Below are 10355 nucleotides of genomic sequence, written 5' to 3' on the forward strand. Positions count from 1 at the left end.
TACTTAACAGCACGTATATACCCTGCATGTCCTTTGAGTTCTGGGTTACCTCACTCAGGATATTTCCTAGTTCTATCCATTTGCCTGCAAAAGTCACGATGTTCTTGTTTTCTAATAGGTGAATATTATTATATTGTGTAAATGAACCACATTTTTTGTATCCATTCTTCAGTGAGGGACATCTGGGTTGATTCCAGTTTCTGGCTATTACAAATAAGTCTGCTATGACCATAGTGGAGCATGTGTCCTTGTGGTATGGTGGAGCATCTTTTGGGTATATGCCCAGGAGTCATATAGCTGGGTCTTCAGGTAAAACTCTTTCCAGTTTTCTGAGGAACAGCCAGATTGATTTCCAGAATGGTAATACCAGTTTACTGGTAATACTAGCAGTGGAGGAGTGTTCCCCTTGCTCCACATCCTTGCCAGCATGTGCTGTCCCTTGAGGGTTTTTTTTGTTTGTTTGTTTGTTTTTATCTTGGCCAATCTGATTGGTGTGAGGTGGAATCTCAGGGCCATTTTGGGTCATTTTGATTTGCATTTCCCTATTGACTAAGGATGTTGAACATTTCTTTAAGTGCTTTTTGATAATTCAACATTCTTCTGTTGAGAATTTTTTGTTTAGGTGTGTACCCCATTTTAAATTGGGTTTTGTTTTGTTGATTTTGTTTTTTGAAGGGTCTACCTTCTTGAGTTCTTTATATATTTTTGATATTAGCTCCAGAGGTTCAGAATAATGAATGGAAATATAAAATTGCTGGGGATGGAGTAGGGTGGGGGTGGGAGGACTCTCCAGAAAGTCCCAGAGAGCTGAGATATGAGAGACTCCCAGGACTCAGTGTGGGTGACCTTAACTGCAGTGCCCAACAGTGGGGCGATGGAACTAGAAGAGTTCATGTCCAGTAGCTAGACAAGGTCCCCAGTGGAGCGATGCAGATACCAAGCCACCTTCAAACTTTTTGACTCAGAATTGTTCCATCTAAAAGAAATGCAGGAACAAAAATGGAGCAGAGACTGAAGGAATGGTTGACCAGTGACCTGTCCAACTTGGGATCCATCCCATGGGAGGGCACCAAATCTGACACTATTACTGATGCTTTGTTGTACTTCCAGTCAGGAGCCTAGCAAGGCTGTCTTCTGAGAGGCTCTACCAGCAGCTAACTGAGACAAATGCAGATACTTAGAGCCAACCATTGGACTGAGATCAGGTACCCATATGAAAGAGTTAGGGGAAGGACTGAAGGAACTAAAGGGGTGGAAACCACATAGGAAGACCAAGATCATACTGCCTTTAACTGTTAAACACATTTTAAGTATCTGCTCGATGCTTCCCTGGACTCAGAAGGAGTCTAATGAAGAGAAGGCCACACAGTGCAGTGCCGTTTCTCTTGGAGACCGACGGGATGTTTAGTTCCTAGGTGGGAATGTAACTGCAGGTCCTGTGTTTTCCTTTGCTAATGCTGAGAGCTGTCCTCTGACCCTGCATCACTAGCAGGGAAGAGGAGGAACTGGAGCTGGAGATGTCTTGTCTGGCGGCTCTGTATGGGTGAGAGCAAGCCCCAGAGCCCAAGGCAAGGTTTTCCTCTTGTGTCCTTGAAAACGGAGGGGTAGGTCATATAGAACTGGGGCTCAGGTCCACCAGCATTGGGTTATATCTCTTGGCTTGGCTGTAGGTGGGGGAGGAGATAAGGTTCAGTCCCCAGCAGGGCATCAGCTTCATAAACACTGACCCCATGATTTTCCTGCATTCTCTTTGTCTGCTACAGTTTCCCAGAACTCTGCTTCCTTTGCTGCCTCCCTTGGCTGCTGCCTATGTTGTGTACTTCAGAGTTCAATGATGGTTTGAAGATCAGGAAGCTGGGATTGTGATTAGTTACAAAGGAAAGGGGTCAGTAGGAGATGCTGCCTTTACTTAAGGCAGTGACTGATGAAACCTGTTGTTTCATTGTCTCAGGAAAGTCATGTCATGTACACTTCTCATGGCTACAACTTGAGGACACAGTCCACGATGGAAAGACATTGCAGTAGGACTGTGAAGGGAGAGTCACACTGCATCAGCAGACAGGAAGTGCAACTCTGATATAAAACTTCACAACCAGTCTGCCACAAACAACTTCATTCTGTGATGCTGTGTCTTTTAGGGTTCTTCAACCTTCCTAAGGCAGTACCACTATGTGGGGACACAGTGTTCCAAGACATGAACCACAGCAACCTGTTCAAAAGGTTTGACCAATTCACAACATACTATTTTAAACAGTATATACTCAAAATTTCAATCATCTACAAGGTTATAAGGCTGTTGGGCAAACTGACCTATCACAACGGAATGTGTTATAGAGTACATGCAGCTCTGGCTGGGACAGCTGCCAACCAGGAGGGGTTCATTTCCTCTCTTCCTCCCCCTTTTTCCTCCCTCTTTCCATCTTATCATCCTCTTTCCCTTCTACCATATTCCCTCTACTCTCATTTTTCATTTGAGACAAGTAGTCTAGGTTAGCCTTGAAGTCCATATGTAGAGCAGGCTATGTCTTGAATCCTGCTCCTCCTGCCTGTGCCTCCCAAGAGCTAGGGTTACATGTGTGCACTGCTGTGTCCAGTTGAGGATTTGTTTTTTTTTTTAGTAGTGTGACTCTAGATGTAATTAAATGTTCAAGTTATTTTCTGTGCACAAAAGTGACTCCAAGCTTAACATTTAGTAGCTTTACATTATAGGATGGAAAGCTGGGTATAGTGGTGTGTAACTTTAGTTTTTTTCAAGGCCTGCTTCTAATGATAATTCTTAAACGTTTTAATCTGTCTTGCAGCCCACCACCCACTAGTGGTAGTGGAAAAGAAAGGATATTGGGGAAGTGGACCTGTTTAGAAATAGTTCTTTGGAACAGATCCCATCTGCAGTGTCAGGAAATCAGCAGTTCAGTTCACAGGTCAGCAGAGGCAGCCAACACTCGCTAACACTTCACCGCTATTCCAGCAGTCCAGTTAGGTAGAGTTGGGATAACAGCAGTGACCTAACAAGAACAGCCAGGCCTCAGCAGAATTGGCATCAGTCAGCAGAAGGGACCAGGACTGGCAGGAACTTCAGTAAAAGTTCTTGGCTATGCTTCTCTCAGCAAAGTGAAGATCCATGAAGACCAGAGACCAGCAAGCATTGCACAGCTAGCTCTATAGGCAAGCCAAGATTGCCAAGGCAAGCCGCAGGCTCCCTTCACTCTGTTGGGTCCTTTTTATACTCAGTTCAAGCAACATATGTCCTCCACAGGTCCTGCCTCACCATGGGTCTTGCCTTAGCATGTGAGTCTGACTTAGCAAAACTCGACATGAATCTGTTTCAGCTTACATCATTCTGTCAATCAACCCTAGTCTGCAGAATCAGCAAGAAGCCATAGCACATCACCAGAAGTTTTTTTTTTAAATATATTTTTATTAGATATTTTCTTTTTTTTAATTGGGTATTTATTTCATTTACATTTCCAATGCTATCCCCAAAGTTCCCCACACGCTCCCCCACCAGAAGTTTTTCTATGTGTGTTTCTCTCTGTGGAGTCCTGACAAATGGAGCTCAACTACATAATGTAAGATGGGTCAATATATGTGTGTCTTTACTGAAGAATCCTTCATCAAATGTCCTTTCATGTGCTTGCTTTAGCAGAACATCCTTTCTCCTGTGTCTGCTTCAGAAAAATGTTCCTTCACAAGTCTGCCTTAGCAAAGCCTTCAACTGTGTCTACTTCAGCAGAATATTCCTTCACATCTTTGGCCCCAGTTAAAACACCATTCAACCAAACTGACTTTCCAAAGAATCCTTAAGTCTCCACGTCAGCGGTGCATACTGCAAGCCTCAGCACCTGGGACACTGAGGGAAGAGAGTGGTACTTGTTCCAGGTCTCCAAGCAAGTTCTTATATAAAATAAAAGCAAAGCAAAATTCACAAAGGGTTTAAGCTTAAAAGTGACACCAGGTTACATTCCTTCCTTCCTCAAACTGTTTATTGGGCTAATAAAAGTTTTCATTTGCAAAATACTTGATCAAAACATTCCTTTGGAAGGCTGAGAACACATGGGGGCGAGGGGTAACACCTGCTGCAGGATAGTAATAACCCTGGCTTTTTTCTTCTTCTCCCACTTCACCAGAGACAGGACTCTGCTCATTGTGAGGTTTTTCTGTTTTCTGAAGGTAAGTATCCTTTAGTTACTGTTTAGCACATAAACCTCCACATTCCTCTCAAGTTTTTGGTCTAAAGATTTACCCACTTTTGCTGACTTGTGGGTTTGTTTCCACTTTTCCAAAGGGTGAGCCTCTGCTGACTTCTTGGACACTTTCTTCAGCTACTGTCAGCTGAGCTGATCTTCTCTTTGGACACCCTCAGTACGTATCTGCTGCTAGGTCACTAAGATTCCTTATTAAGCTATGCTGCCCAGGACTGCGACTGCACCCACCATGGGGAAAATCCTTATCTGCATGTTTGCCTTCCTGACCTCATGAGACCATGGCTGTTCTATCTTTCCAGTGTCCACTGGGCCTGCTGCTTTTGCTCTCCTTCCACCATGCCTAAGAACGGATGCTGTGGTGGTGATAAGGCTCTTGTCTTGATTTTGGAGCCTTTGGGTCACCAACTGCTCCTTTGGCACCAGGGGACCACGTGATGGGGTTTGCTCTGTACAGGTGACCTTTCTGGAGGCCATTCTGCCTGTGCCCTCAGCCCAGCTCTCAGTAGTCTCCACCTGCTCCCCTATTACTGTGGGCCAGGCTGCAGGGTGGGGCAATCACTCTCTCCTCACCTCCAGTTGCCCATCTTCAGGGAGGAAGACTGTCCCAAGTACATGACTTTCTTAGACTGTGGGGAAAGAGGCCGTGTGCCCTCAGCTGCAGGTTAGTGAGCATTCACCTCTGCTAAGACAAGACACAGCTACTGTCTGTGTTTCACGTTTTCAAACCTTTGTATAAGCCTAAGGTGGTAAATAGTGCTTGGGGTCCCAGGACTAGGGAGGTTGAGGCAGAAGCATCATAGTTGGAAGTCAGTCTGAACTATATGGTGATAATATGCCCAAACCACACCAATCTAAGTCAAGGTGAGAAAGACCCATTTAGTTACTCAGGTATGAACAACAGAAAACCAAACCACACCAAATTAAACCAAACCAAACCAAACCAAACCAAACCAGTCACCCATGTATCTATAATCCAAATCAGATTCTTTAATTTTAAAAGATCCTTTTATATTTCTTAGTGCTCCCCCCTCCTGAGTTAGAATAGAGTTTATTGTCAGTCTTGCACTTTGAAAGCTATCTCTGCATCTCTCCTGTAATGTGCTGAAGCTGGAAACCCAGAGGAGAGGCGGGCAGGGCAGGAGGAGGGTGGAGGTGCTGAGTTCCTGGTCTGAGGCTGGTACTGGCAGTAATTTTTCATTGCACAGTAGTTAGAGGGCCACACCCTTTATATTACACCCCCTTAGGCCTAGTAGACATCATGTGTGGTCTCTTCCTCTTCAGAATCCACAGAACTTTGGGGCTGGTCATGACAGCAGTTTTTCATGGTGCAGTAGTCAGAGGGTCAAACCCATCATATTGGGTCCCTGGGCCTACTAGACCTAGTGTGTGGTTTCCTTTATTTCAGACTCTACAGAACCCTGTAGTTCAAGCATTGCTCCTCTTGACTAAGAACACTGGGGGCTTTGGCTTTTAAGATAGAGCAGGTCATTTAGAAGTTCACCTAACTCAGACATTCTTTTGAAAGGCTGGATCTTTGAGGAAGATGGCAGTTTTATGTGGGTGGCTCAGAAGCAGGTCTAGAGCCACCATGCTAAGTACTAGTGCATGCTGAGTACTCGAGAGTCTTTTCCTAACACAGGCTAGTTCTGCCCTGTGTTTGGTTCCAGAAAGTTCTGATGCTCTCCTGTTATGACTGCTGCAGCCACAGTCATGCTCCATGACCCTCTGAGGGCAGGCTCTGCTCTAGCTGCAGGTGCAATACTGAGAGGATGGTGATGGCAGTGTAGGTGGTGAGGACACAAGGATCAGCAGCCATGTCTGACCTAGGCATGGAGTCTGCTATGATGTGTGGAAAGATGAGTGACTAAGGCATGGGGTTTGTGGGCAGAAGAGCTGAGAGACGAGGAGGGAGAAGATGAGAAGACAGGACAGTGGAGGGAAGAACAGAACAGTGCACATTACCCTGGATGTGAAATCTTACTGCTCACAGCCATGCGTGTTAATTAATATTCAATAATCCACAGTGGCACACCCTGTGTCAGGAAGTCAGTAGTTGAGATTGTTAACATGCAAGATAGTAGCTCAAATCAATTCTTCATTGAGCATAGAGAGGGGCTGAGTGTTTAAAGGACAGAGTGGAGTCACACGGCTGCCGGACGTTAGGTCTTTACTGAGGTGCATTACAGGGAACAGTCCATCATCACAGAATTTATCTTTCAGATCATCTTGGGGACAGGCTGGGGGCAGGCTGGGGACAGGCTAAGGATAGGCTGGGAACAGGCTGGGGGCAGGCAGGGGACAGGATGGACACATGTTTTGTTGAACCCAAGGGTTATCAGAAGAGCTCTGGCTTGAAGACTCTGATGCACGCAGGTCAGGCTTTTCACTACTTGCCCTTTATGACTCTGTTAATCCAGGGCACATGTGAGGAAATTCGGGTGAAGACTGCAGGGGGCTTTGCATCTCCCCGTCCATAAGATACAATACCATGGGCCACCCCAGCACACACTAGAGGTCCTCCAGAGTCTCCCTGTAGGTGAGAAAAATCAGACTATGAGCATAGATCTCCTTCCCCCAACTACAGACCCCCCACATCATAGCTAACTCCATGGGGTAGTAAGGGTTCCAGGCTCCCTCTGGGTTTTAAGTTAGGAATTTAATGATTGATTCCCCCCCTCTCCCCCGGCTTTGTCCCAGTGTTGAGACTCTTTCCCTTGCTCCCTTCATTTCTGTTCTGGAGCTTCATGGGAAGGCTAAGCAAGGGTTTTGGCATAGGCAGATGGGAACAAGAGGGATAATTTCAGTTCCCTAAGGACTAGCAGCCTAAGAACACAGGCATTGGTTACTGCCATGGTGAGATGCTCGGCACACTTCCTCCTCTGATGCTGTTGCCTGATGAGTGGAGGAAAAGCAGGTGTGTTCTCACCTTGTATGCGGATCTTTTCTTTCTGGGACTGCCCACGCAGACCTGGAGGTTATAGTCGTAATGCCAATAGTTTTTACAGGCCTCTTTATCCATGATTCTCAGTTTCACCTCCCTCAGTGTATCTGAGGTAGGTTCTGTCACTCCAGTTTGCCCCCAGCCAGCTGCCCGGCACATCTTCCCCGGCTTGATAAAGTCAGAAGGACGAGGCAGGGGGATTACATTCACAGAGGGAGTCTCCTTGGCTTTCTTTTGAAGCTGTTGAGGCAAGGAGAGGAGAGCTGTCAAATCAGAAAAGAATGCTTGGACATGGGACCATTCCCACTTTGAATTCAGTAGTGGGTTCTAAGGAAGTGGTTTGGACAACAGAGAATTCAAAGGCCTGAGGCAGGATGGGAGACTTAAGCAGGGCAAGAAAAATAAGGGCACCTTCAGTAACATGACGTCATGGAGATTGGAATAGAAGTTGTACTTTGGGTGAACGATTTGTTTTTCTACTTTTATCTTCTGCTGTGTGGATTCTGTCTTGCTCACATCATGAGCTCCAAGGGTGACAGTGATTTCTCTGTTGACAGAGAAAGAAGCAGTGAAAAAGGCTGGTCTTATGAGGAGGATTCTTTCCAAGGAGAGCGATACTAGAGTCTCTCTTCTCTATCCCAGGGCAGAGCCCCTAGACAGACTTGAGATGGAGCTCCCAGGATCACAGCCTTCTGAGAAGGACAGGGCTTAGGGAAACCCAGGACAGACAACTCTTCCTATATCCCACCCCCAGCTCTTGGATTGAACCCATAGCTTTGAACATGGTAGACAGGCACTCTACATTGAGTACCACAGCCCATGGCTGAGCTCTGGTGAGACCAGCACAAGAGCTGGAGATTCTGTCCCAGCTAGAGCCCTGCTTAAAGCTCAGACCTCTGAAAATAGAGACGTCAATTAAAATGAGAGGCCTTGTGCTCTCTTTTTCCTCTCCGTGTGAGGGGAGCAGCACTCAGAGCCTTCCTCAGGGCTCTCCTGCTCTGTGACTCTGGTGCCTGCATTTCCTCACAGGAAGAGAAGCCTCTTACCTTCCACTACAGTGTGCAGCAGTCATCACAAATTGGTGGCTTATGAGAAACCCACCACAAGTAGCTTGGAACCCTCTCTCAGTGGTGATCTCCAGATGGGCCATGTAAGGGCGAGAATGTGGTCTAGACTCAACACCACCAATAATCTCCTCTGGAACAAAGAACCCCAAGTTCTTAGTAACAAAGGTTTAGGACCCTCAACACAGCGCTGGCACAGGAAAATGGGGCTAACTCTGAGTGACTGCTTCAAGTCCACCCCTCCTTGAATGGGGCTCAGGCCCATCCACATGCCATTTTGATCTATTTTTCTCACTAGACTTTACTGTCCACCCTTATCCTTCATTCAGAACACAATACCCATTCATGTTTTTGACATTCTACTTCATCAGACATTTCTCCACACCCTCGTTCCATCTTCCTCAACACCAAGGGAAAGCCACAGAAGAGCTGCCCATCAGAACAGAGAGTAATTTGATGAAGGGGAATTAGTTTTTTATTCTTCCTTGACCTACAGATTTCCCCTAGACTATGTCAGTTTAGGATCCTACCTCATGTTAGGGTCTCTGTTACCAAAGCTAAGAGATGAAGGCCGGTTTCTGAAAACTCAGAGGTTAGGGAGATGAAGACAAAACTCACCAGCTCCAGCCCCAGAAGGCAAGAGAAGTGCCATCAGGAATAGTAGGGCCTGCATCTTGCCAGTGTCGGTCATAGCCTGGAGAGAGATTCTGGTGTGTTCCTGTCCTGGTTCCTGCTTTTATAGCTCCAACGTGGAGAAAGGCAGGGCTGGGAACCACAGATCTGGTTTGGACAAGCTCTACTTTCCTTATCAGAAATTCTCATGACTGCTCTCTGGTGGTGTTGAGTCTTTGGCCAGATTCTGAGTCTCCTGCATCCCATGATAAGGTGTCGACTGCACCCTTCAAAGTGGCCCCAGGAAGCAGCAACACAAAGGGAGTTGGACCTTTATCAGGGATCATAGAATGGTTCTTCTAAGCATCCAGGTATTATTGTCAGCTTTGAGACCCATGCTGCATATGTGTGAACTCTCATTTCTGTTGCTGAAGCACAAATACAGGCATCTGTAGTGTATGAGCACATGGAGGAGAGGACATATATTTTATTTAAAAAAAAACTGATGGTGGGCTGATTCAGCCTGAAGGTCATTGTTTGTGTTGACCAGTGTGAGGACATCTCATCTTTATTCAAATAAGTAGGACATGATAGAATGTGGCTGTGAGGGATGAAGGTGTGGGGAGAGTGTATTGAATACACAGCACATAGGGTATGACCAACACCTTAATTAAGTCAGAAGTTCCCAACCTTCCTAATGGTGTGACCATTTAATACAGTTCTTCATGTTATGATTGCTTATAGGCACACAATTATTTCATTGGTACCCCATAACTGTAATTTTGCTTTTACTGATTGTAATGTAAAATATCTGATATGTAGAATATCTAATATTCGACCCCTAAAGGGGTTGTGATCTATAGGTTGAGAACAGCTGCTGTAAAAATGCATGTTCTGATTTAGTCATACTAAAAGTCCCTTTGATAGATGTTGCAATACACATTTAGGGAGAACTCAATGGACTTTCAGGATATTACAGAACAGGAATATCATACATTTAATTTGTTAATTTCTAAAACATATTCATTTCAATTCCAGTGGGATGGACAGAAAACACATGGAATGTTTAAAGTACCCCCTCTGTGTTCCACAGAGGATCTAAGGCTTGCTAGTTACACATGGAGAGTCTACTTGCTTAAGAACAAGGTCGAATCTGTGCAGATCAGTATTGAGACTTAGTGCTTTCATCTTTTCATGTGTCACTGGAAATTAAACATGGCTTGCAGTTACACCGAAAGATACCATTGATTTCAAAGTTTATTCTTCCTTAATTGCTTACAATGTAAAATTCTGTGCAAGTTTGAATAATTGACACAGTGTTATGTTTCTGGTCTGTTCTTTCTTAAGACCTCACTAACCCTGAGTACTGTTATTTCTATTTTACAGATGAGGAAATTGAGTCTTGCCAAATGTCGTAGCCATTTTTTAATATACTTTTTATTAGGTATTTATTTCATTTACATTTCCAATGCTATCCCAAAAGTCCCCCACACCCTCCCCCACCCACTCCTCCACCCACCCACTCCCACTTCT

The 10355-nt window shown here is 45.2% G+C and overlaps 1 protein-coding gene across 1 annotated transcript; it reads right to left on the minus strand.

Moving 5' to 3' along the window:
* Nucleotides 1-6355: 6355 nt before the first annotated feature.
* On the minus strand, nucleotides 6356-8913 carry LOC110288847 (mast cell protease 4). Its single transcript, XM_021155083.1, has 5 exons — nucleotides 8829-8913; nucleotides 8193-8343; nucleotides 7558-7693; nucleotides 7132-7386; nucleotides 6356-6735 (listed from the first exon to the last, which is right to left on the minus strand). Exons 1-5 carry the CDS (start codon nucleotides 8899-8901, stop codon nucleotides 6592-6594), a joined length of 759 nt encoding a protein of 252 aa, XP_021010742.1. The 5' UTR covers nucleotides 8902-8913; the 3' UTR covers nucleotides 6356-6591.
* Nucleotides 8914-10355: the final 1442 nt, after the last annotated feature.

The sequence above is a fragment of the Mus caroli genome, unplaced genomic scaffold (genome assembly GCF_900094665.2).
Source record: "Mus caroli unplaced genomic scaffold, CAROLI_EIJ_v1.1 scaffold_10302_1, whole genome shotgun sequence".
In the NCBI taxonomy this organism is placed as follows: domain Eukaryota; kingdom Metazoa; phylum Chordata; class Mammalia; order Rodentia; family Muridae; genus Mus; species Mus caroli.

Excerpts from the sequence above, each read along its gene's own strand:
- LOC110288847 (XM_021155083.1), bottom strand. The coding sequence starts at position 8,901 with ATGACCGACACTGGCAAGATGCAGGCCCTACTATTCCTGATGGCACTT. Across the intron at positions 7,694-8,192 it reads GCTGCACACTGTAGTGGAAG|AGAAATCACTGTCACCCTTG; the intron begins GTAAGAGGCTTC and ends CTCTGTCAACAG. Across the intron at positions 6,736-7,131 it reads AGAAAAGATCCGCATACAAG|GGAGACTCTGGAGGACCTCT; the intron begins GTGAGAACACAC and ends TCTCACCTACAG.